Below are 24515 nucleotides of genomic sequence, written 5' to 3' on the forward strand. Positions count from 1 at the left end.
TAAAATTCATCTTTAGTTTTAAAACTCCCACCGTTACTCAATTATAATAATGGGATTGCAGTTAAAAGCTAGCACTCTAAATTAGGATATTGATAGTTCACACAGGTGGAAACTGACTAGAAAGAGATGGCATCAAAAGGACTAAAGCCAGGTTTTATTTATCAGACTTGTGTATAGAAGAAGTCTTCAGTTTTGAGAAACATTGTCTAAATTGCAAGGTAAACCGGATTGCAGCAGGTTACATAGCCAAGAAGTGGCAGAGAAAGGATGTAAGCGCAGGGCCATCTGATCCCCTCACTGCTGCACTGCCTCACGGTGCCTTCTAGATACTCAAACAATCACATGCTTTTTTTTTTTTTTAAATTATTATATGCTTTGAATATAACTTTCAGCTTTGTTGACCATAAAATTACATGCTAAAAATTGCAGGAAATTTGAGGGATTGATATTTCAGAAGTAAAAAACATGTTCATAAATCACACATTCAAATGGGTTATAAATAGATATGCAGAGAAAGGAAATCATTATGAAGAAGCTTACTGTTGCGATGCAATATGGGATGTTGTTTTTACAACCAGGACAGAGCAGTTCACATTCCGGGAGGAGACATTTACAGAAGGGACACGGGGTTGTGACCTCTTCCGCCTCGGATGTATCTGGTCTCCTGCCAGGAAGAACCACATGTCACTTAAAAACACTTCCTTTCCCGAGTGAGGTGGAGAGCAGAGAACAGGCCTGTTTGGAAAACTAGGAACATGAAACATCCCTCCTTCCTCACGGACTCTGAGGCCCTTGCTCTAGTGCAGGGAGGAGGAGGAGGAATTGGGAGTGGTCAGAGTGCAGCATTACGTGGGCCATTCTGGGGACTGGAGTTCAGGGCGCATGAAATGGCAGAGAACATGGGGTGGGTTTGCTGCCCTCTTCCTCACTCACTGGAGTGGTGAGCTTGCCACCTCCATTCTGTCCAGCAAATCTCTGACCGTGGCAAGGTCCTGCTGTGCTGTCCATGAGCCACATGGCGCGTTGAGCTCTTGAAATACGGGTGGAGTGGTGAACTAAGTTCTAAATTTAATTTAAATGGAGTGACCTGTGGCTGCCAGGCACCGTATCGGGCCTCACAGCTCTAGAGCGCTCGTGCATCTCTCCGGAGCTAGCGCCGAGGCCTGCACAGTGCTGGGCTGCGGGATAATGGCTCCAGCATGGTCTCCCACCTCGCTCCGTGCAGGCAGGCATGTTGGGGAAGTCTGGTGTGGTGTGAAGCTCCTAGGGCTCGTCACCTTTTTAAAGAGGGCGTGTTCATGTAGCCCTGTCCAGCTTAGAGCTCTCTGCCATGACGGTCAGTCCCAGCCGGGCTAACACAGTGCACCTGCCCCCCGCTGCCATTCGTTACAGTGCAGCTGCGGGGCCGGCATTCAGGTCACTTGGGGGCCTGGTCACAGTGGGTCGAACAGACACCCCGAATGTCATCCTACTTGGAACTAGTGCAGTATGGAGTCACTGTGTGACTGCAATTCATCTTTCCTTCTGCGAACACTAGTGGAAAACCTGGCCACTTACAGCTTTGTGAAGAGACGCCTTACGTGCCTTGGGGCCTACACAGGGTTTGGAAATGCCCTCTCTTCTGGCAACAGGATGTGTAATTATAAAGTTTCTTACACCGAGGAATATTCACTATTTGTCCCTCTGTGGCAGACACTGAGGCCTCAGGAACAGCCGTTCTTCCTTCGGCCCAGCACTGTTTTTACTCAGCAGTACACTTTGCAGCCAGAGGTAGAGTACTGGCCAGTGAGATGTAAATGGTCCTGGGGGTGGGTCCTTTCTAAAAGGCAAAGACCTTTCCGTCCTTTAATCTCCCTCTTCTTCCTGCCTTGAATGGGGGCTGCGATGTTGAGTGGTGGCAGACAGCCATGTGGAGGGAACTCTATGCTCCGGATAGCAAAGCTGGACGGCACATACCAGCCCAAATCCCGACGTGTTCAGCCACGTGGGGTTTTCCACTGCTGGGAGCCGAGTGCGATCCTAACTGCCTCGCCCCCTGCCCCCCAGGCAGCTCCTGCTGCCACCAGCAGCTGCATCCTGACCAGGCGGGGGGCATCGCTGCCGCCGAGTACCTGACCATGGCCTCAATCTTCTTCTTGTACTTGGCGTCGATCTTGTTGCGGTGCTCGGGCCTCATCAGCATGGCTGCGAATCGGAAAGCCGAGTTCTTGAGGCCCGCTCTGTGGCACTCGATGACGGTGGACGTCAGGATCGGCACCACGTCTGCAATACGAATGGAGGAGTGACGTCAGTCCCTGCGGGAGGAAGGCAGGCCACCCCTCTCTGAATTTGCCTCTCCTGGCAAAGGCCTGAGATCTGTTGAATGAGGAGCAGTCAGGCTAACTGCTCATCGAACGTCTCCCCCTGATGGTGCCGTTTTGCCTTGTAAGCCAGGGCCTGCCCTCCCTGGAGGTCACGTGCATCCTTACACACCTCAGGTACTTTTGCATTTGACAGGACGGCTGAGGAATGTAGTAAGAGAGAGCAATCCTTTTATGTACTAACCTCTCTGCACGTGCCTGTTTCTTCAGGACAGATTCAGACGTTGAATTACTGTCTCAAAGAACATGACCCTTTAAAAAAAAATACTCTTAGCACAAACTGCTTTCCAGAAAGGCCATGCCAGTGTCCATCCACCAGCAGTTACAAGCGCCTGTGCTACTGCACCTCCGCCAACACGGTGCACACTTTCCATGTAACAAAAAGGAGCACATTAGAGAGCGGGTGTTGGTAAATTATGGCCTGTGGGCCACATCTGCCTGTGAGCTAAGAATGGCTTTTATATTTGTAAGTGGTTGAAAGAAAATCAAAATAATATTTTGTGAAATTTTAAATATTTTGTGAAAAACAGGTTCAAATTTCATTGTCCAAGAAATAAATAAAAATAAAGCTCTGTTGGAACACGGCCATGCTCATTTATGTGTGTTACAGGTGGGTATGGTGACGCCATGTGGCCCCAAAGCCCCAGGCATTTGACATCAGATCCTGTACAGAAAACGTTTGTTGACCCCCATCGTAGAAGGTGACACAGTCTCTTCCCTGAAGAATGTCTTTAGAAAGGGGAAAGGGCCTACAGACTTATTTGAACGACAGTGATCTTGGGCAAGTGTTAGTTCACTTCTTTTGCCGCCGTTGGCTTGTCTGTAAAACGGGGGAGATAATAGTGGTGCCCATGTGTGCGGCCTTGACACTGTTGTCCTTTGAAAGCCCCGCGTGAAAAGGCTGGGCCCTGGCTGGCATCTGGGGACTTGGGTTTTGGAGGAGTTCCCACTGTTTCCAGAACTGACTGAGGGGCTCACTGTGCCCCAACTCTTCCACAAACAGTGGTTCATGCTGAGCACCGTGTCTGGGAGTCTGGGCATTCGGAACGTGCTGAGCAGGGGGCACCTACACGTGTGGCCAGCCCCAGGGCCATCAGTGGTGTCACCCACTCCCTCCCGGAGGGGGTCAGCGTGGCCCCCCTGGAGGGGCTCTGGAAGCTGCCCCTGCTCCCTCAGACGCAGCCGTGCGCCCTTCCCTTTGTGTCTTTCTCTGTGGTAACGCCTGGGCTGACCCCCTCCGTGCTGAGCTGTGTGAGTCCCAGTGAATTCCCAGCTTGTCGTGTGGCTTCTGGGGAGGCTGAGGACGGGGGTAACAGTGCGGAGGACAGAGGCTGACAGGCAGTGAGGGGAGGTCTCCGTGCCGCAGGAAAGCAGGAATGTGGCTCAGGCTCGTCTCGGTACTTACGTGACGGGAATTTGCTGATGTTCTTGGCCACCCGGATAAGCAGACGAGCCCCTTTCATATGATCTCCTTTTTTCACATGAATCTGAAATAAAGGGCATACTGTACTTCTGTCAGAGACTTTGGCCCTAATTCATGCTCTGTTCCTTAAATAATCCTTGGTCATGACCCTGGACAGAGCCAGGAGATCCTCAGACTTACCCGGCGAATGCCACTGGGACTTCTGCTCCTCCCCAGCCTCACCCTCCCTACCTACCCCGTGTTCTCTAGGCCACTGGGCATGAGTTCGAAGCCCTGACACAGCTCGCACTGGCCAGTATTCAGGGACTAGTAATACCTACTTTACCAAGTTGTGTGGGGCCTGGAGGCTGGGTTAGTGCTGCAGAGGATGAGCTGTTAGAGGAGGGCCCTGGCTGTCCTCAGGCAACGCCGGCCGGAGGGGCCCGAGGTCAGGGAAGTGCCAGTGGGGTCTGTGGTGCCCGCTAGGAGGGGTGCACCGAGGATGGTGAGCTGGAGAACTGAGGGGGCCCTGACGTCACTGCTGCCGTCGGGGGAGAGGTTACCCACAGAGCTGGGCAGTGGACCGACTGGAGTCAGAACTGAGGATGTTTGGTCGGAATGTGAAGGGCGAGCACAGCGACTCGGGCACGGGGTCTGAGCGAACGGGGTATAACTTACGGAGCGCGCTGCACCGTCACCCCACATCCGCACGGCCCTGCGGCAGGGAGGGGGGCCCTGGCCGCGGTCCTCCCTGACCCCTGCTGGCTGTGGGCCTCGTGGCCCAGCTCAGCCGCCCACACCCGCAGTCCCAGGCTGTCCCTCAGCCAGGCCCCTGCCCAGCTCTGGGGGGGAGCGTCTGCTAGAGCTGAGGCCCCATTTCCCCTGAAATGTGGGCGACTCTCCAGTCCATTGGGTCAAAGATGCCTGAGACATTTTCACATCAACTTGTTCTTACCTAACAGGATCTGTGAGTCTCCTTGTTAACATCACCAGCAGTGTACAATCCTAGCAAACCGTGGAAGAGCTTGGTGCTTGCTAAGTGACCAGAGCGGAGGGTGCTCTGCAGTGGGAGGGAGGAGGGGCAGCCCAGCTCTTGGGGCCAGAGGGAAAGAAAAAGGTGTGAGCACCACCTCGATGGCCATGATGGGAAAGCGCTGGTCCTACAGGGCTTCTTACCGGAATCCCTATGTTTGCTTCTGTCTTCCACCACCTTGTTCCTACGCGCCCCCCTTGACCTCTGCCGTCTGCCACTGCGGGGTTAGCACCGCTCCGCTCCTGTCAGAAGCTGAGAAAGCTCTCCCTCCCCTTTCTGCTCCTCTGTGTGAGACAGGCCCCCCTTGTTGCTCTGAAGGGAAATGCACTCCTGGGGTGGCCAGTGGGAATTCAGAGTGTCCCCTTAAAGCCGGTGTTCTGGATCTGTGAGGTCTGATATGGTAGCCACTAGCTATATGGTAGCCAGTGGCTATTTTAGGTTAAAAATTAGAGTTCTATCAAGTTAAGAAATTGTGTTTATCAGGTGCACCGCTGTAGTCCCCGTGCTCTGTCGCCAGGCTAGGGGCCGCCACGCGGGGCGGATGGCCCGGCCCGCCCTCCGCACCGCAGGCCGCTCTGCACAGAGCCCGGAGCCGACACCTGCAGCCCGTCCCCAGTAACGCTGCTCCGTGCCGGGTGCCTTCCACGCCAAACCGGCTCTGTGGACTGGCCGGAAAGCCACGTTAGCATGAATGTGGGAAGGGGTACTTTGACGTGAGTGAAAATCTGGACAAACAGGGAAGTTGGAGGCCGTACAGTATGGCGACTATACTGAATGATGCTGGAGAGCATACTTGAAAGTTGCCAAGAAAGTGATCCCTAACAGTGAACTTTGTCCGGTGACGGACAGTAACGGGACTTCAGGTGGCGATCATTTCACAATGTGTATAAATACTGGATCATTATGGCATACACCTAAAATCAGTATAACGCTATATGTCAATTATACCTCAATAAAAACTTTTTTTTATGAATAAACTAGTGGAATTGTAGAACATCCATTATCTTATAATTAATAAACTAGCAAGCTCTGAAAACTAACAAAAATTTTTTCCACTAATCTCCTTTTTGGTCCAGGTAACACATTTATATGCTTCCAAGTCAGAACAATATAAAAAGGCACAGAAACCTGCTGTCCCTCTGACCCCCAACCTGGTGGGCCTCGGTGCCCCACCTTCTCTGCACCTCGCTTGTTTCCTTTAGGAAACTACTTTTGCTAGTTTTTAAGATACATACTTCTAATTTTATTTGAAATGAATATATATTCATTCTCACTTTTTGCGTTTTTGTACACAAAAGACGGGATCTTGTATAATTATGTTTATCTTGCTTTTGTCACTTAATGATATAGAGAATGAGGGGGGTCACTGTGATCCAGGGCAGCAAACCCTCCAGGGCACAGGCACACCTGGCAGGCTGTCCCAGGGGCTCACCTTGACGAGCACATAGCTGTGCAGAATCATGAGGTTGGTGGCCATCTCCGAGGGAATTTTGATCTTCTGGGACTTCAGTTCTGCATACATACTGAAGAGAAGGTCATGTGCATTCCGATAGTTGCCTGGAAAAAAGTGGTAAAAATTACATTATTGCAAAGGATGAATTCTGAGGACTTTCTATGGGCCCTCATTTTACAAATGACTTAATCCCGTTATTAGTAATATCCTAATAGTTTCTTATTTAAAGTGACTCAGTTTTTCCTACTGGAATTATGGCACTAACATCCAGCCTGGGTGCCTTCCACGTCAGGAAGTGGTGGCTCAGTCTCCGGGGAGTGAGTAAAGAGGCTTTATAAACTGCTACAGAGTCCTTCTGGGTGGACACAAGGAACCAACAGTCCCCCAATGCCTGGCTTTGCCCTGCCTTTCACGGGCCCGAGTCTGCCTATGGACATCCACCCCCCGCACTTCCAGATCGGGTCACCTGGACACTCCGTCCAGCCAGCCCCTCAGGAAGAAAATGGTGGAGTCATTCTAGACCTCTCTTCCTCAGAGCACCCACCTGGCCCCAAAGTTCAACGGGTCATCAAGTTCCGAGTCTCCCAATTCAGCCTCTCTTCCCCGGCCTCTGCCAATGCTTCCCGTCATCTCTCTGAGCATCCTCTGCCTCCATTCTGACGTCAGTGTTCTTATAAAGGCCTCAAGTCTCACCCCTAACCCCAAAACCTCAGGTCACACCCCTACAAAAACCCTCCCCCAGGCCTCAGGGACCAACTGCAAATTCCTCAGCGGAGACTTCGGGCCTCCAGGACCCACCTCCGCCAACCTCTCCAGCCTCCTCTCTGACCGCCCCTCCCGCTCAGTCACAGCCAGGGCTGCAGTGCCCCTCACTCCTTCGAGCACGTGTGTTCTCATGAGCTGAGGCCCCAAAGGAGTAGAGGAAACAGCATGGGACCAGAGCAGGCTTTAGTGGAGACATTCAATGTCCCCCCGTGATGATGAATTATGTCACTTCTCTGGACACTTAAAAATGATGTCACCCCCCCGTCTTCTTGGTTCAAAGCAGTCCTCGGTTAGAAGCGGGCTCCTCCTCCCCGGTGGAGGAGGGTCTGGGGAGGCTGGGGAGAGGGACCTACCCGCGGACTGCTCTTCCCTGGCGATGATGATGGCGGTCCGGGCGGCCTCCCGGTACTGCTTCAGGGCCATGTACAGGCGGAACAGGTACTTGGCATCCTGACATACAAACCATTAGAGAAACATCACTCTTCAGTCGCTAAGGGGAGAAACACCTAACATTTTGCATATCAGTTAGAATCACATTCGCTTTCCAGTAACTGAGGGTTGATACTGTTTTAAGAAACCAAATAAATAGTTTATTGAGTATTTATCTAGAGTTTAATATGTGCCAGGTAATATTCCAAGTACTTGAGAAATACTAGCTCAGTTAGCTCTTCACGCCCTCCCTGGAAGGAAGGCAGTTACAGAATTCCACCGATGGAGAGGGAGCTTGGCAGGGCCTCTCCCAGCCAGGCCCTCCATGTGACCTGGCTTCACTCTGCTCCTAGCCCTGCTCCGTGGAGTTCCCTCTCACATGCCGAACACGAAATGTATTCTTATACCATGTACCAAGTTGGCAAACTTTCAAAGAATTTTACACCTGTATAAGTTTCTCAGGCCTATACAATTTCCTTTGGCCTTGGAGCATTTTCCATTCCTTTTCTCCTTAACCCTGAACAATTCCACAAACTTGGTGCTGGTTCCTGATTACTGTAATAAGTGGAGGGAAGGAGAGGTGGTTTACCACAGTTTGAGGACCTGTGTGTGCCCTTTTGGCAGGTTAACTTGGCCTCCCTGAACCTCAAGGTTTTTATCTGTAAGAAACAGACAGTGGGTTTGGAGATCAGGACTGTTAAGTCCTCTCCAGGTGCGACATTCTAGTGCCTTCTCTCCAAACCCGTGACCCGAGTTCTTTCACAAGCAGATCCCCTGGGACCCCAAAGCAAAGGGGAAAGGAAGATCAGGGGCATCTCTCAGGCAGGAGTCTGTCCTCACTGGGACTGAGAGAAGAGCAGTTTCTGTGCAAAGTCCAAGAGTGTCACACATCTTAAAAATAGCTTCTTAATGATTTATTTCTACTTTATATTTCTAGTGAGTTACTTTTATGCTAAATATGATTTTAATTAATTCCCAATATTTTTGAAATACAAATAAAGTATACGGATTTTTAGGAGCTAGTACTAACTCATAGTTCTAGTAATCATTTTTCACAGTTCAAGAATAACTAAAGCTCTATAACATTTGAGAAAAATTGTGGGTGATGAGGATTGTTATCTAGAGCTGTGGCTATTTCATAGGTGCTGATGTGTATTTCAAAGGGAGAATGTACAGAGTACCCTCCACAGGGTCTGTCTAGATGACCGGAGGCTACGTTCAGAGAGAAAATTTTTATGTCTGTGATGCAAAAGTCACAACACGTAAAAAACAAGACAGACAGAGTCAAGTCTAACTGAGACCCTTAGAGTGAAAAAAGCATTCCAGGACCTTCGGCATGCCATCGCTCTCCCCCATCAGGTGGTCTATCAGCTGACTGGTCAGTAGTTCATCTTTGGCCTGACCAACCTGTTTAGGAAGAGAAAGAACCTGTAAATTCAAATCTTAAAAATGAAAAAGAGGTGGGGAGAAAAACAAATAATCTGCTAAGGAAATGGGATTTAAAAATGTGTAAAAATTCCTATTGTCAAGTGCCTAAAACAAGCTCAGGTCTTTTCTTGATTCATTTGTAGAGCTGCCATTAATAAAGATCTACCTTAGAAACTAGCTTTTTAAAGTTGCTATATCAAAACACTACTTTAAAAAATATATACACAGAGAGGACATACTTCCTGGATGTTTCAATAAAAACTTTCTTAAGGGAAGCGACTATTAACATTTAGAGAAGAACATCTGGGGTTTACTATAAAATGATGTAGAGAAGGAGGGAGTTATGAACAAAGTAAGACCCGCTACAAGTTGACAGCTGTGGATGTTAGACAATGAGTTTAGGAGAGATTGTTACAATGCTTGGTCACTTCTGTACATGTTTGGAAATGTCTCCAAATGGTTTGAAAACATGAAAGTTTCATTACAGAGCTTACTTACAGTTTCAATCGCCATTTCTATTGCTGCATTATTTTCCGAGCTTGGACATTTTAGGAAGTGTTTCAGTGCCTGAAATGAGAATTGTATAACAATTAAAACTCTTTGGACTGCTTTCACATTGAGAAAAACAAAGCTTTGACTGACACACACACATACACACAAAGTTATTATAGTCTGTAAAAGTATCATCTCAACTAGGGGCCTGCACAGAGTTGAATCTTAAAATATATACTTAACAGGCTGAGTTTAGTTTTTTTTTAAAAAAACAGGAAGGATTCAGTGAAACCTCTGAAGAATATAGTTCATTTCTGATGAAATGACAATAAAAAGTGTGCCCTCTTTCAGTAGGATTTTTCATCCACTTACTCATTCAACAAATACTTGTGAGCAATCTGTTACTATGTATATAAGACTGTGCTAGATGCTACAGAGAACACCAGGAGGTTATGCTATGGCACCTTTTTGTAGTAGTACAATCTAATTGGGTGGTCTGTATGATGTGCTGATAAGGAACCATTTAAACCATAATTGTCTAATTCCGTAACATCATACCACCACATCTAAGGTTATAGAAGCATGTAAGGTTATAAGAGCTTAAAAGACTGGTAAGTGGGGAAGAGGGCAGAGAGGAATCTCATTGGAAAACAAGGATGGGAAAAGGTGAGTGGGAGTGTAGGATTTTTCAATGGAAATAGCTGGGTGCCAGATTGGGAAGCGCAGGCTGGCAGGTCCAATTGTGGAAGGGTTTGGATTGGTATCGAAGAGGTTGAAATGGCAAATTGATGGCCTAAAGGCAAATTCACACACACGTTTCTCCGACCAAAAGGTAGTCTATAAATGCCTGTGCCTGTATTTTAAAACTGGGAGACTCAGACTTCCGATTCTTATCTGGCAGGACTGACTGACAACAATCTTGTGGAGGGAGCAGCAGCTGTTCCCTCAGATGCCACCCAGCAGTCCCTGTCCTGTCGCACATGAGCACAGCGCTCCCACAGCTTCCCGTATATACTAGTATGCCCCTCGCTTGAACAGAGTAACCCTGTGTTTCAGGGGCTTTTTGGCACTGAAAGTACCATTTGGGGAACAAAGGGAAGGATAAGTGATAGGGGGAGAAACTAAAAACGGGGAAAACAGGAGGAAACTATTGCGGTAACCTAGGGGAAGCTATCTGGGTTTGGATTAAATGATGGTAGCTGGAATGAAAAGAAGACGTGAGAGACATTACGAAGGAAGCATGGGACTGGCTGTGGCAAAGAGAAGATTTTAGAGCTGAATTAAAAACAGTATATGTTTAATTATTTCCTGTAACCATTCCTGTGGAGTCCAATGCATGTTTCCTTGGCACATACTAACTCGTGAATACTGGCCAGACAGCAGGAAGAACTTCCCAGCCTGAAAATGCCTTTTCTCTCCTTCAAAATACAAGGCAATGCTTTGATAGTCTTCATTAGTAGTGTTTTCAGAACCTACAACAGAAGTTCACTGAGTAAAATATTTGAGCAAAACTTTACTTTTATTGTTAAGTAAAAATAAGATCTAAAAACAGGTTGATTAAAAACTTCATAAGCAAATAATGTTATTATCAGTGTCTGTTTTCATCACAAAACACAGTCATCACAATCATTCCACTCATCAGCTTGTTCCAGCTTTTCCCTCAAAAGGCCACAGGAGAGGAAAGTTGAGTCTCTGAGAATTCAAGATATGGTTTGACATGCTTTAAGAGTCTCAATCTCATTTCCTAAAATAGAAATAACTGACTATAATCTCAACCATGATTTGCCTAGAGTTTCAGAACAATTTGGGAACCTTGCTTTACCACTGGCTGAGCCAAGTTAACCATAATGCAAAAGTAACCCATCTCCCTTTCTCAGCAATGCCTGGTCTCAACAATAGTCTGTATGCATTTGTCAGGTAAGTAAGGAAGTTGACATTCAAGTGGCCATTAGATGCCATTTAAAGAAAATTACTGTTATTCTTTTGGTTTGAGGCCCAACTATATTAAGCAGAAAGGAAGAAAGCTGGAGTTCTAATTCATTGTTTACATTTAGTCATGGGAGTTAGAGACTCAGTAGGATACTGTGCCTCCAGCCCAAGGCAGACGTGGAGCTTATAAGAGAAAGGGATAAAGAAAGGTGGAGAAAAGTATTGGGTTGTTTGTTTTTTATTTTTTTGGGGGGTGGAAGGATGTATGATATAGCATAAGCCACATCCTTATGAAATTAGAGAAATTTAAATAATTTAGTGTAATGGTGATTTTTAAAAATTGATTTCAGAGAGGAAGGAAGAGGGAGAGAGAGGAAAAAAAAAAACTTCATTAGAGAATCATTGATTGATTGCCGTCTGCATGCCCTCTACTGGGGATCAAGCCTGCAAGCCAGGCATGTGCCCTGACCTGGAATCGAATCATGATCTTCTGGTTCATAGGTTGATGCTCAACCACTGAGCCATGCTGGCCGGCAATGGTGATTTTTAATGTTAGAAATATCATCTGTCAAGTTGGGCATTAATAATGTTAATGTTGCTTTTACATATACATCCTTTTTTTCAATAACTATTTTCTCCAATTATCTGAACGACTTCCTAAGATATCAGAAGGTGCTTTTACCTAGGGTTAAGGTTAGCGTTAGGATTATACAGACTACACAGAAAAATTTTAAGTATTCCCTTGAAGACTTAAAATTTTTCTCATGAATCCTATCATCAATTCTTAAGTAACACAAAAGTCAAATATTTTATGATTCCACTTATATGAGGTGTCACAAATAGTCAAATTTAGAAACAGTAGAACAGTGCTTACCAGGGGCTGGGGGATGGGGAGAGTTATGGTTTATGGATAGAGTTTTAGTTTAGGATGAGGAAAAGGTTCTGGAGATGGATGGTGGCAATGATTGCACAGCAGTGTGAACGTACTTAGTCCCATACTTAAAAATGGTTAAAATGGTAAATTTATGTTACATATATTTTACCACCAACCCCCCAAGAAACTAACAAACTCCAAAGCAAAACAACATGAAAATGTTAAGTATGGCCTATAAAATGAAAACCTGAACATTATTTCAGTAGTTTCTAAGAATAATCGCAAACATGGGAAGGAAAACCGGTAAGCAGGTGTTCTCAGAATATAAAATTCTCTTTGATCTTTCAAAACCTTTAAAAACACATCTTTTGTATATTACTCTTCACAAAAAAGTAACCATATATTCTTTTTTTTTAAGTAACCATATATTCTTAATTTATAACTCAATTTTTAAAAATTTATAAAAACATTCATTTTTTCAAAACTCATTCTGCATTTATATCACCTTCATTTGGGAACCTTGCTTTACCACTGGCTGATCCAAAGCAGGATATGGGAAATCTGGCTTCTCTGCTCTTGGAAGTTACCCCCAAATCCTTAAGTTTTGAAAATGGTCTTATAATTTCATATCACCTTAAGGTGATAGTAGGGATCTTGAAATCCAAGAAGTAACATAGATATTTGTGTGTTTCTATGTGAAAATGGTGGGTATGCCTGTGCTTGTGGTTATACCAACCTGATCATTAAATTCTGAGAATCAAAATGTTTATATGGTAAAAACCCTTAAGAGAAATCAGGGGAAACAATGACATTTACCAATAATATCTGCATAGATTTCCATCTTGTTGTGTTGCTGAGCCAGTGTGAAAGCTTCATTATTACACTTGGACATGACAAGAAACTGGATGGCAGATCCGTAGTCACCTAGCTGTAGGAAAAACCTAAAACAAAGTACTAAATGAGCTCGACTCGTTTCAAATAAGCTTGTCATTTACAAAATAAAGTATTTCCCAACTATGAGAAGCCACTTAACAATAAAAATGTATGAGGTGAACTGCAGTTCTATAGTCTATGATGCTTATATTGGAAAAATACCCTCTCATACAGTAACCACAACAGTCTTTGAATTTAAACACTTAGGCGAAAAGAAAGAAAGAAAATAAGCACTCCATTTGAATTTGTTTGCTAAAGGGAAGCAGGGGCTTTCCTTTAAGGCTAGTTTTTGGAAATCAAACTATCAATGCCTTATGCTACCTGGCTACCATTTTGGCTCCATCCAGAGACTGGGTCTCTCTGACGATACTGACAGCCTTTTCAGGATTGTTGAGGTGATCCAAATAGATCCGGATGACACTGTTCCATTGCTTTGCATTTTCATAGGCCACCACAGCTTCTTTGTATCTAAAAGAAATTCTTAGTTCAGACAAACTTTCTTCTTACTGCACATTTGGGGGGAAATGTCAATAAATGGTTGGGGCATTTTTCCCTTTTATTGTGGTAACTCATTATTTTTATGGAACTTCTTTTTCAGAAGGAATACCAACAACCATATCACTAAAATATGTTCTTGCTGAAACCGGTTTGGCTTAGTGGATAGAGCATCGGCCTGTGGACTGAAAGGTCCCGGGTTCGATTCTGGTCAAGGGCATGTACCTTGGTTGCAGGCACATCCCGGGTGGGGGTGTGTGCAAGAGGCAGCTCATCGATGATTCTCTCTCATCAATGTTTCTAACTCTCTATCCCTCTCTCTTCCTCTCTGTAAAAAATCAATAAAATATATTAAAAAAAAGTTAAAAATAAATAAATAAATAAAATATGTTCTTTATAGGTTTAATAAACTAAAGTAAAATACCGAATTTGTTTTCTTATCTGAATATCTCCATAATATTTTATATTGTACTCTTTTTCAAAGTTGAAATATTACAATATTAATATAGGCTTATTTTAGAAAACAAGATTTCCCCCCCCCCAGTTATACTACCCTTTTTCCTCGAAAATAAGACAGTGTCTTATATTAATTTTTGCTCCCAAAGATGCGCTAGGTCTTATTTTCAGGGGATGTCTTATTTTTCTATGAAGAAGAATACAGTACACATTTATTGTTAAATGAAAATAAAGGAAATTTATTACCTGTATACGGTACGGTAGTTGTCAACACAAACCAGACAAACTGTGAATCCTACAGTATCAAGAATTTACTCATTTATTCAATGACAATCATGTCATAATCTTCTGGAACATCATCATAACAATCCAATTCCTGAATTTCCTGCTGAATTTCTTGTGACCATTTCTTTCAGAATCAGTGGACCAAATCTCTCATGTTTAGCAATAGCACTGTCTTTAAATGAGTACTTCTTGTCAAGGTAGCCTGCTCGCAGGGCATTTGCAATGCAACTGTCAGTGATTTTCTCCCATGAATTCTTCACCCAAGTCACAACTTCTTGCAGTTTAGGTTTCACAAAGTTTCCACACTGACTTCCATTCTATTTTCAATGTAGTCATTAATTTCCATGGCCCTAGCGACCAGTTTACGGTAAATTAATTTTCATTCTGAGACAGATGCCTTATATTTCACTCAGAAGGAAACCTGTAAGTAGGTCTTATTTTTGGAGGATGTTTTATTTTTGGGGCAACACGATAGTAAAGCTTAACAGTGATATGGAAAATCTTTGTGTAGACCTCTAGATGGCGCTCAGTTTCTCTTCAGTACACTAGCTCTCCAGCTCATTTAGTGTATATCTCTATTCCTAAGGTTACTTTTCTAAAAGTGGAGGGTATTAACCTTTAAAAATCTCTTAATAGATATTGTTCAATAACTTTTTAAAGGTTTTAGAAATTCATACTGCCATCAATAAGGTCTAAAAAGTGCATTTGGACAGTGTGGTCATTGATTTAATATAATCTCTCCCAATATGATAGGTTAAAATGATACACTGTTGCTTTAATTATTAGTAAGGTAGAGATATTTCATATTTGCATGAAATGCAATTTTATAATTGTATTTCCTCCTGAGGGTCTCCCTGTCTTTTTCTTCCTAGCATCTTTGAGTTTCTTGTATGAGGTTTCAGGAGACCTTTGTGTATTCAGGATATTAACCATCAATTGCTATATTTTAATACTGTTTTGAAGCTTAAAAAGTGCAACCACAGTTGTGGAATTCATGTTTCTTCATTTTTTCTCTCTCTGCATCAGCAAGTTATCATCCTTAAGAAAAATGACTATTACCAACTTTGTTTTTATGCCATATTAAATAAAAATGTCCACTCCTAGTATTTAATGCTCAAATAAAAATACTCTGCATTTGAAAACATGCAGACTCAACTGAGGTATATAAGTTTGAGAAAATTTAACAGCCTGGCACTTCAAGCCAGGTGCAGGGCAGAGATGTTTGCTGTTTCTCTGCTTTGCTTTCTCAGAGGGCTGCAAACATAATTGCTGATGTGTAAAACATTACTGTGCATTGATGGAAATGTGAGAAATCGTACAGACCTCCCATCTGCTTCTTTGGCTTTGGCATACTGCAGGTAAATCTTGGGGGAAGAGACATGAGGCAGAAGTTCACCGACTTTTGCCCTAGAAAAGTAGATGCAGGAGAAAAATATATCATCGCGATGTTCATCTAAAAGTTGCTTCCTACAATCAAATGTTAGTCTTCAGCATTCGAAACACAGTTATCATGAACTTTTAAAAATCTTGGCTCTTACAGTTAAAGATTTAATTGATTTTTCTCTTGACCACCCCTCTCTGCCAACCTGATAGGAAAATGGTGGTTAGTTCATTAACTCTTTGGGGCAATCCCTAATTCTTTCTTCTAGTAACTTATCTGATCAGGATTTCCCAAAGTCAATAGAATGTGCTGTTCTTCGAAAATATGAATTCATATGAAAAGAAAAAAGAAAAAGAAAAAGGAGATGGAGGGAAGGCTCAGGTAGGAGGAGAAAACAGGTGGGAAGCGCACCGGGACACCTTCATTTCCATACCTGCTCAGAACAAATCTCAGCAAATTCTTACCAATTCTTATAGCGTATGTAAACAGATGCTGCTTTGTCATAGTAGAGGCCTTTTTCATATAGTTGGGCTGCTTCTGAATATTGCTAAAAGGATATGAGATTATTAAAATATTGAACTTATTATGTATAAAATCACATGAGAACATAAGCACAGAAAAGCATACCTTCATATTCTCCAGAATGGCACCGCAGTCTCTTTTGAGAACCCTGCTGGGATGCTTGAGGGCCTGGTTAACCCCTCGTCGTATGTCTCCCATTCTTATGGACATCTGGGCCACTCCGGCCAGACACAGTTCATCATGTTCCTGAAATTAAAAGGCAAATAACTAACAAATCAGATCCTAACTTAAAATAATGTATTTTAGTCAAAAGATGAATTTAAATCTAAAATGAGCCAAAAGTTATGATTAACCTCCGTTAATATCTTCAGGAGTATCTTTGAGACTTGGGGGCATTTTTTTTTCTTACGTCTACATCTTTTGTACAAAAGACCAAATTTTTACTGCCTTTTGTCCTAATACCTTTGCATATCTCTGTATGTCTTCCTGCTGTTAAATCTTATGTAAGAAAAAATGTACTGGATATGTAAGCATATATGCTATGGATAAAATTAAGAGAAAACCCACTTATCAAATTGAAGATCTCTCTACTGGGCATGATTAAAGATAAAAATTTCATTTAAAGTTGGTTACTTCATTGAAGATAACTAAATAATTTTTCAAATAACAAATCTGAACTAGTAAAATGTAATGTCAGATTACATTTTATGTAAAGCAGCGTATCTGGTAGAACGTTCTGTGATGATGTCTGCTTTATTAACAGCCACAAGTGGCTACTGAGCACTTAAAAACGGCTATTAGGACAGAGAAACTTAATGTTAAATTTTATTTAACTTAAAATAACTTAAATAGCCACAAGGGGCTAGAGGTGACTATTTGATTTCACAAATAAAGAATAAACTAGAATAGATGTAACCTAACAAAGAAAATATCAAAAAGCCAAGAGACCAATGAGCCAAGGATATGATTGGACAATTCATAAAAAATGCAAATGGTCAATAAAAAAAAGCTCAACTTCATTAATAATCAAATGCATAAAAAAAGTGAAAAACTTTTTCTTGCTGATCAAATTGACAGAGATAAGAACAATTGATAACATTCATTGTGTTAAGAATGTGGGGGGAAATGGACACTTTCATACATGATGGATAGCTGTATGAATTATTGCCATTTCCTTTAGCAGTACAAAAAATTAAAAGCACACATTTTATGACCTAGAAATCTCATCTGTAAGATTATATCCTTCAGAAATACCATCGTAGGTAGCTAAAGATACATGTACTAACCGCTAAATGTATTGTCATCTTCAGTTTGCAAGAGGTTTAAAATGATCTATATACCCTTGCAAAATTGTTAATAAACTGAGAAAAGGCTTACCTGCTAAGTATTGAATAAATACAATGCAAATAAGATCGTGATATATTCAAATGAAATTAATAACAAGCCCAAAGATAATTATGTGTATCTTATTTTTATTCAAGATTACCTTATTTTCACCTGTTATTCCTTTCTCATAATGAGCCAAAGCATTTACATAATCACCCCTGAAAGAAAAATCAGAGTGGATCTTAATACATATTTAAGTATCTTATTTACATGCATGAGATTTAGAAGTTAATCTTTGTCATTGAGTTGTTTCAGCTCACAATAGACGTGATAAACAACAATACACTAGCATTCTTTCAAGTGCCGTGCTTTATTTTGCTACTTTAAAAACAACTGTTTATCTGGGTTATGCTAGGCTGTAAAGTACTAGCTGTGTAGCATTCTAGGCATCTTTGGGATCTACGTAAAATCTTATGGGCCACTTTTGGTTAATTATCTCTTTCAGGAGAGTAAATGACAATCATGTGACCACAAAAATCAGTGTTTCCCACCCCAGACAGCCAATATTTTTAAGTACAATATGTATTGAGAAAATCTGGGTAGAAATAGAACAAAACACTGGGGTTACATTACTGAGGGCACTGGTTCTTTCTGATGAAAAGTATTATTCAAAATATAAATAATATTACTCCCTAATCCCACGACTGATGTTAACACGTACCTGCAGATCCAGAAGACACATAAATGTCCTCCATTCATTTTTATTATTTGGGCCAGAATGGATAGTGATTTAAAAATATATATATTTTATTAATTTTTTACAGAGAGGAAGGGAGAGAGATAGCTAGGAATGTCGATGAGAGAGAAACATCGACCAGCTGCCTCTTGCACACCCGCTACCGGGGATGTGCCCGCAACCAACGTATATGCCCTTGACCGGAATCGAACCTGGGACCCCTCAGTCCGCAGACCAACGCTCCACTACTGAGCCAAACCGGTTTTGGCTGGATAGCGATTTTTTGAGGTCCATATGGAAATCCATCTTCTGAGAAAACATCTCCTCCAGAATAAATTAATCGGCTCTGTAGATCGTGTTATTTGAGATCCACCTGAGTTCCACCCTGTGAGCTTAGGCAGCTCATTCAACCCCTCTAAGCCTCACTCAATTTCCTCATCTGTTTGTGAATGGGGAATTTATTTATTTTTTTTAAGATAAGCTGTTCTGCTGATTGAGAACTCCCTTTTGGACACACAGCCAGAAATGTTACTCAGTGGAAATTTCTAATATTTGGACTCAATTATGTCAGAACACAGCTAGGAATGTCTCCTAACAATAGGAATGATAGATCCTCCCTTTAGGAGTCTGAGGTTTTCCCTGGGCAAGCCCAATTAGGAGATGCTAAATAAAGATAATTTTTAGCCAGCCAGTCTGGCTCAGTGGTTGAGTGGCAAATCATGAACCAGTAGGTTATGGTTCGATTCCCAGTTACAGCACATGCCTGGATATACACTCGATTCCCAGTAGGCAGCTGATCAATGATTCTCTCTCCATATCCCTTCCTTTATTAAATAAATAAAAAATATAAAAAGAAGATATTTGGAACTCTTGCTTTATTTTTAGGTTATTTTAGCTCACTCCATCATTTTATTATGGAACTCTCTTATGGATCTAGCTCATGAGTCTAATCCTAAACTAGAATTAGTCCCTCCCACAGCTGGTAGACTGGTCCTGCTTTGACCTAATCAAGGTCTTGGATTAGAAGCAAACTTGGAACTGAGCATAAACCTAGGGCCTTAGGTGTCAAAATTAGAAGCTGGGATATTTGAGGTTGATGAACTATTCCTAATTTGCTACTATCACCACAAAGGAACTCTGCTGATCAGTTGGGGACCAGCATACAAGTTATCAGTGAAAGTTTTGGGAACTGGTGGCTTCATGGTCAAATATTGAGCAGAAAGGGTTAAAATATACCAACAACAAAGCACAGGCTTCCAGTTGACTCAGCTCATGTGACTGCAACGAGACAATGTGAGCTTTGGCTACAAACACTTCGATTCCCCTGGAGAACATCCAAATCTTCGGATGGTGAGGGCTTACTGGGTGTTTGTGCTGTGCCAGGACATGGTGAGTCACCACTGTAGCCCAGAAGTTTCTTACTCTAAGACCCATCACCCTCAGACAGAGATGGAGGGCCAGGATCCTGGGGCCTGTCCCTGTTGTATATGCTAAAATTCCAATTTGTCCTTTTTAATAAATGAGTTTACTTTGTAAGGGGCAGAGATATGACAAATGTAAATCCTGGTTGATTAAGAAGAAATATAGTCTCCAAAAAGTTTTTTATTTGCAAAATTTAAAATAAGGTCTCTTGGTTAGAAATGAAAGAGTATTTTTGATGAGAATAATTTCCATAATTATAATCTGTGTGTCAATATTCTCAATGAATCCAAAGTCTATATAAAAATAAAGTGGAATTATATAAAAACTCTTAAAAATAAAATGTTAGAACCATATTCCCTTTGTTTAAAGAATAATATTTTACCACACTTATTATTCTTGAAATTGAAATGTATTGTAAAAATGTCAGAAAAGCCCTAACTGGTTTGGCTCAGAGGATAGAGCATTGGCCTGTGGAATGAAGGGTCCTGGGTTTTATTCCAGTCAAGGGGACATACCTTGGTTGCAAGCTTGGTTCCCAGTATGGGGTATGCAGGAGGCAGCCGATCAATGATTCTCTCTCATTGAAGTTTCTCTCTCTCCCTCTTCCTTCCTCTCTGAAGTCAATAAAAATATATTTTTTTAAATTAAGAAAAAATTGTCCAGTTGTGATATAATTAACACTGCACATACACATGGGGACTTATATTTGCAAATGAATTATTCATTTATTGCCTCTGTGGGTATTTGCATTAGAAGCAATAAGCATGGCTGAATGTGAATTAAAAGTGGATCTTGAATGCTTCTAAAATTACACATTTATGTAGCACTGAAATAAAAATCTATAGTCTGTCAATTAGGACTATTCTAGTGACTAGGTGCACCGGAAAATCCTAAATCTCTCAGAATAGAAGATGGCATTTCTAAAGGAAGGAAAGATTCATGAAGCCTATTCATGCATCACTCAGGCACTGAATAATGTCCATATGCAATTCAATTTAAAAAAGAAAAACTACAAAATAAAGCAAATAGAACTTGTAATCCAATACCTGGTATTATTCACTCTGCCTTGAAATTACACTATAAATCCTCAAAGTGTACAAAGAAGTCAAGATCGTGAGCTTAAGTTCTGAAAAGCAGTATGTCACCCTGATAGTCATATGTGATTCAAAACAATATTTAGAGTAAATGTAGAAAAGGCTTATCTAAGACCCAAACTTGATGCTAAAAATGAAAGTGGATAAATGCATGGATAAGACATTAGTAAGAAAAAATTTATTTTGTTTGTATAATTAATCTAATTTCCCCTGAAAAAGAAATTATTAAATCAATGGAGGGCCTTATAACAATGGTAGTTTAGAACTTAAGATACTCAGAGGATCCAAGATGGCTGCGCCCAGGTGAACACCTAGCCGCAGCCGCACACAACAATTTCAATAAAATACAACTAAAATTTAAAACGGACATTGCCCAGAACTACAGGAAGGTTGACTGACTGGAAATTCTACAGCGAGAAGCAAGGAGAAAACCAGAAGGAGGCGCGGAGGAGCTGGAAAAGCCCAAGGTACAGAGACATGGCGCGCGCGCGGAGAGGACGGAGCCGGAGAGGAGGGAGGCCGAGTGCCTGGCGGGCGTTCCCGAGCGGAAAGGAGATAAAACTCCGACTGTGCTGGGCCCCCGACTGCTCTGAACCCCAGATCTAGGCCAGACCCCGGGGACTCAGGCTCAGCCATAGGGAGCCGGGCTGTAAGGCGGAACCCCGGGGAGAGGCGAAAGGAGGTCCCGGAGGCGCGCACACTGCGTGCAGAGAAGGGACGGTCGGCTGTGCCGCGGGATTGCCCTGGCCGGAAGAAGACGGGCTCCAGTCTGCTCTGAACGCCACCTCCAACTCTACTTCCAACTGAACTGAACCCCAATACCAGGCTCATTGTGGGAGAGCATAGACTGTTTGGCAGCAGGCAAAAATCGAGGGCACCTTTCTCTCAGAGGCACTGGCAGTGAGCACTGAAGGACCTGCATAGGGCGGGGCTGACGGAAGCCAAAGCTGCAGGCTCCATCCTGAAACCCCATCCCATCTGTAACTGCGAAATGAGACAACAAAATAGATCACAAATGAAAGAAATGGAGGACAAAAAGCGTCTGGATATAGAGTTCAAATCTACACTTATAAGGTTTTTCAAGAATTTCCTAGAAAAGATGGATAAGACCTATGAGGATATGAAAAGAGATCAACTAGAATTAATAAGGAGTCATCAAGAAATGATAAGGGAACAACAAGAAATAAAAAATATTTTACAGAGTCCTAAAAACAGAAGGGAAGATCGCAAGAATCAAGTCAAAGATTTGGAACATAAAGAGCCAGAAGACACTCCTCCACAGAAGCTAGAAGGCAAGAGAATCCAAAAAATTGAAGATAACATAAGAAACCTCTGGGACAACATTAAGCGAACCAACATCAGAATTATGGGGGTCCCAGAAGATGAGAGAGAGCAAGATATCGAAAACATACTGAAAGAAATAGTGACAGAAAACTTCCCCCACCTGGTGAAAGAATTAGACTTACAAGTCCAGGAAGCGCACAGAACTCCAAACAAAAGGAATCCAAAGAGGACCACACCAAGACACATCATACTTAAAATTCCAAGAGCAAAAGACAAAGAGAGAATATTAAAAGAAGCAAGAGCAAAGAAGGTAGTTACCTATAAAGGAGCACCTATACAACTGTCAGCTGACTTCTCAACAGAAACCATGCAGGCCAGAAGGGAATGGCAAGAAATATTCAAGGTGATGAATAGTAAGAACCTACAGCCAAAGATAATCTATCCAGCAAAGCTATCACTCAAAATCGAAGGTCAGATAAAGAGCTTCACTAATAAAAAAAAGCTAAAGGAGTTCATCAACACCAAACCAGAATTATATGAATTGCTGAAGGGGGTTCTTTCAGAAGAGAAGGTAAACAAAAATAAAAATTATGAACAACAAATACATAACTATCAACAAGTGAATCTAAAAACCAAGGAAATTAAAAAAAAAATCTGATGAACAATATTAACTGGTGAATATAATAGAATCAGAGGTATGGAAGGGGAGTGAACTGACGATTCTTGGGGAAAAGGAGAGAGGGGGGCGTGGGAAGAGACTGAACATAAACTGTGCACCTATGGATGAGGACAATGGGGAGAGGGGAAAGGGCAGAGGGCGGGGTGGGAACCTGGTGGAGGAGAGCAATGGTGGAGGGAAAAAAAGGAACATTTGTAATAATATGAACAATAAAAACTTATTAAAAAAAAAAAAGAACTTAAGATACTCAGTAATAATTTCAGTAGTCAGTAGTAAGTAATTCAGCAGTTAGGTAGCAATTGAAACATATAAGATGAGGACTTACGTGAATTCAAGCTGAATAGCATATTCTTTGGAGATCAGTGGTATCTGGTCTGGGGCTAAACGCTTTGCCAGCTGTAGAGCACTGTCCCAGTGCTGCAAATCCCTTCTCATCTATTAGGGACGGAAAGAAATGAGCAAGTTATTTTGCACAGTCACCATCTAGTGCTAGTTTTAGTAAAGTGATTACAAAACTTTTTGTTTAAAAAATGAAACTTCATCTTTGTAAAGATAATACCGTATTTTTCGGACCATAAGACGCTCCAGACCATAAGACGCACCAGTTTTTAGAGAAGGGAAATGAAGAAAAAAAGATTCTGAAACAAATAGTGTCCTAAAATATTTTATGTGCATTAAAACCCAACATCACAGTCATAAACACATGTAATCAACCCTGTAAAGTAAACAGCAGCATTTAGAACCATTTTAGAGCCGGGCAAGCACACAGAGACCACACAGAGCCGGGCAAGTAAAAAAACTTTTTTTTTAAAGTATATGTGTAGGCTATATTTGGACCATAAGACGCAGGGACTTTTCCCCCCCACTTCTGGGGGGGAAAAAGTGCGTCTTATGGTCCGAAAAATACAGTAATTACTTTAGTATATTTTCTCAATGGAGGTGACAGAGTTCCCATGGGGGTAAAAATTTATTTGGGAGCAAAATATCTTAGCTATTATTATAAAGGTCTGGGTCCTCCAAAACTCAATTCTATATAGTGAACAACATAAACTGGTGAACAAAAATAGATCTAGAAACAGAGAAGCATTGAACTGTCAAAACTCAGAGGGAAGGTCATTCGGGTGGGGTGTGTGTGTGTCAACCAAAAGACTTGTATGCATACATATAAGCGTTATCAATCTACACAGACACTGGGGGCGGGGGGTGGCTGGGGAGAGGTCAATGGGGAAAAAATAATATTGTAATAGGTATGTATGGGCCAGGGTGGATACTTCAAATATCAGGGAGACCACTGTGTAAAGTATATGATTGTCTAACCATTATATTGCACACCTAAAATTAATACAGAATAATACTGAATGTGAACTATAATTGAAAAAAAAAGATGGAAATTATATGTTATATGTTTTTCATCACAATAAATAAAATAAGGGACACTTTAAATAACAAAAAAAAGACATTTAATTCTATCCAACAAAATCTTATTCTTGAGTACTCAAAACTAATTAAAGTTAATCCAACCAATCAATTAAATTATCAATTTTCCTTCTTAAAAAGTTGAGAAGTACTTTACTACAGGAATTGAGGTTATTTTCTGAGAAAATCTAAAACTATATACCACAATACAAATAACAGCAAACATAAATAAAATGTGAATCTGTCTTTCTCCCTGGCTCCTAAGGTATTTTATGTCTGGTATACAATCCAAATATAACTAACCAAGAATCTATTAGAGTT

General features: G+C 42.1%; 1 protein-coding gene across 4 annotated transcripts in view; it reads right to left on the minus strand.

Annotated features, from left to right (window-relative positions):
- The window catches only part of WDR19 (WD repeat domain 19), a 68165-nt gene that overhangs the window by 8805 nt on the left and 34845 nt on the right, over positions 1-24515 (minus strand). For all 4 annotated transcript variants that reach the window (XM_045573366.1, XM_036418459.2, XM_045573361.1 and 1 more), the window contains 15 exons: positions 23104-23213; positions 17724-17781; positions 16343-16483; positions 16180-16262; positions 15658-15741; positions 13420-13566; positions 12982-13106; positions 10722-10834; positions 9369-9437; positions 8772-8849; positions 7367-7463; positions 6228-6352; positions 3766-3847; positions 2112-2262; positions 541-664 (listed from right to left, as the gene is read on the minus strand). In XM_045573366.1, coding sequence (XP_045429322.1) covers positions 541-664; positions 2112-2262; positions 3766-3847; positions 6228-6352; positions 7367-7463; positions 8772-8849; positions 9369-9437; positions 10722-10834; positions 12982-13106; positions 13420-13566; positions 15658-15741; positions 16180-16262; positions 16343-16483; positions 17724-17781; positions 23104-23213 — 1587 coding nt within the window. The remainder of the gene's footprint in view (positions 1-540; positions 665-2111; positions 2263-3765; positions 3848-6227; positions 6353-7366; positions 7464-8771; positions 8850-9368; positions 9438-10721; positions 10835-12981; positions 13107-13419; positions 13567-15657; positions 15742-16179; positions 16263-16342; positions 16484-17723; positions 17782-23103; positions 23214-24515) is intronic.

The sequence above is a fragment of the Pipistrellus kuhlii genome, unplaced genomic scaffold, assembly GCF_014108245.1.
Source record: "Pipistrellus kuhlii isolate mPipKuh1 unplaced genomic scaffold, mPipKuh1.p scaffold_m20_p_1, whole genome shotgun sequence".
Classification (NCBI taxonomy): domain Eukaryota; kingdom Metazoa; phylum Chordata; class Mammalia; order Chiroptera; family Vespertilionidae; genus Pipistrellus; species Pipistrellus kuhlii.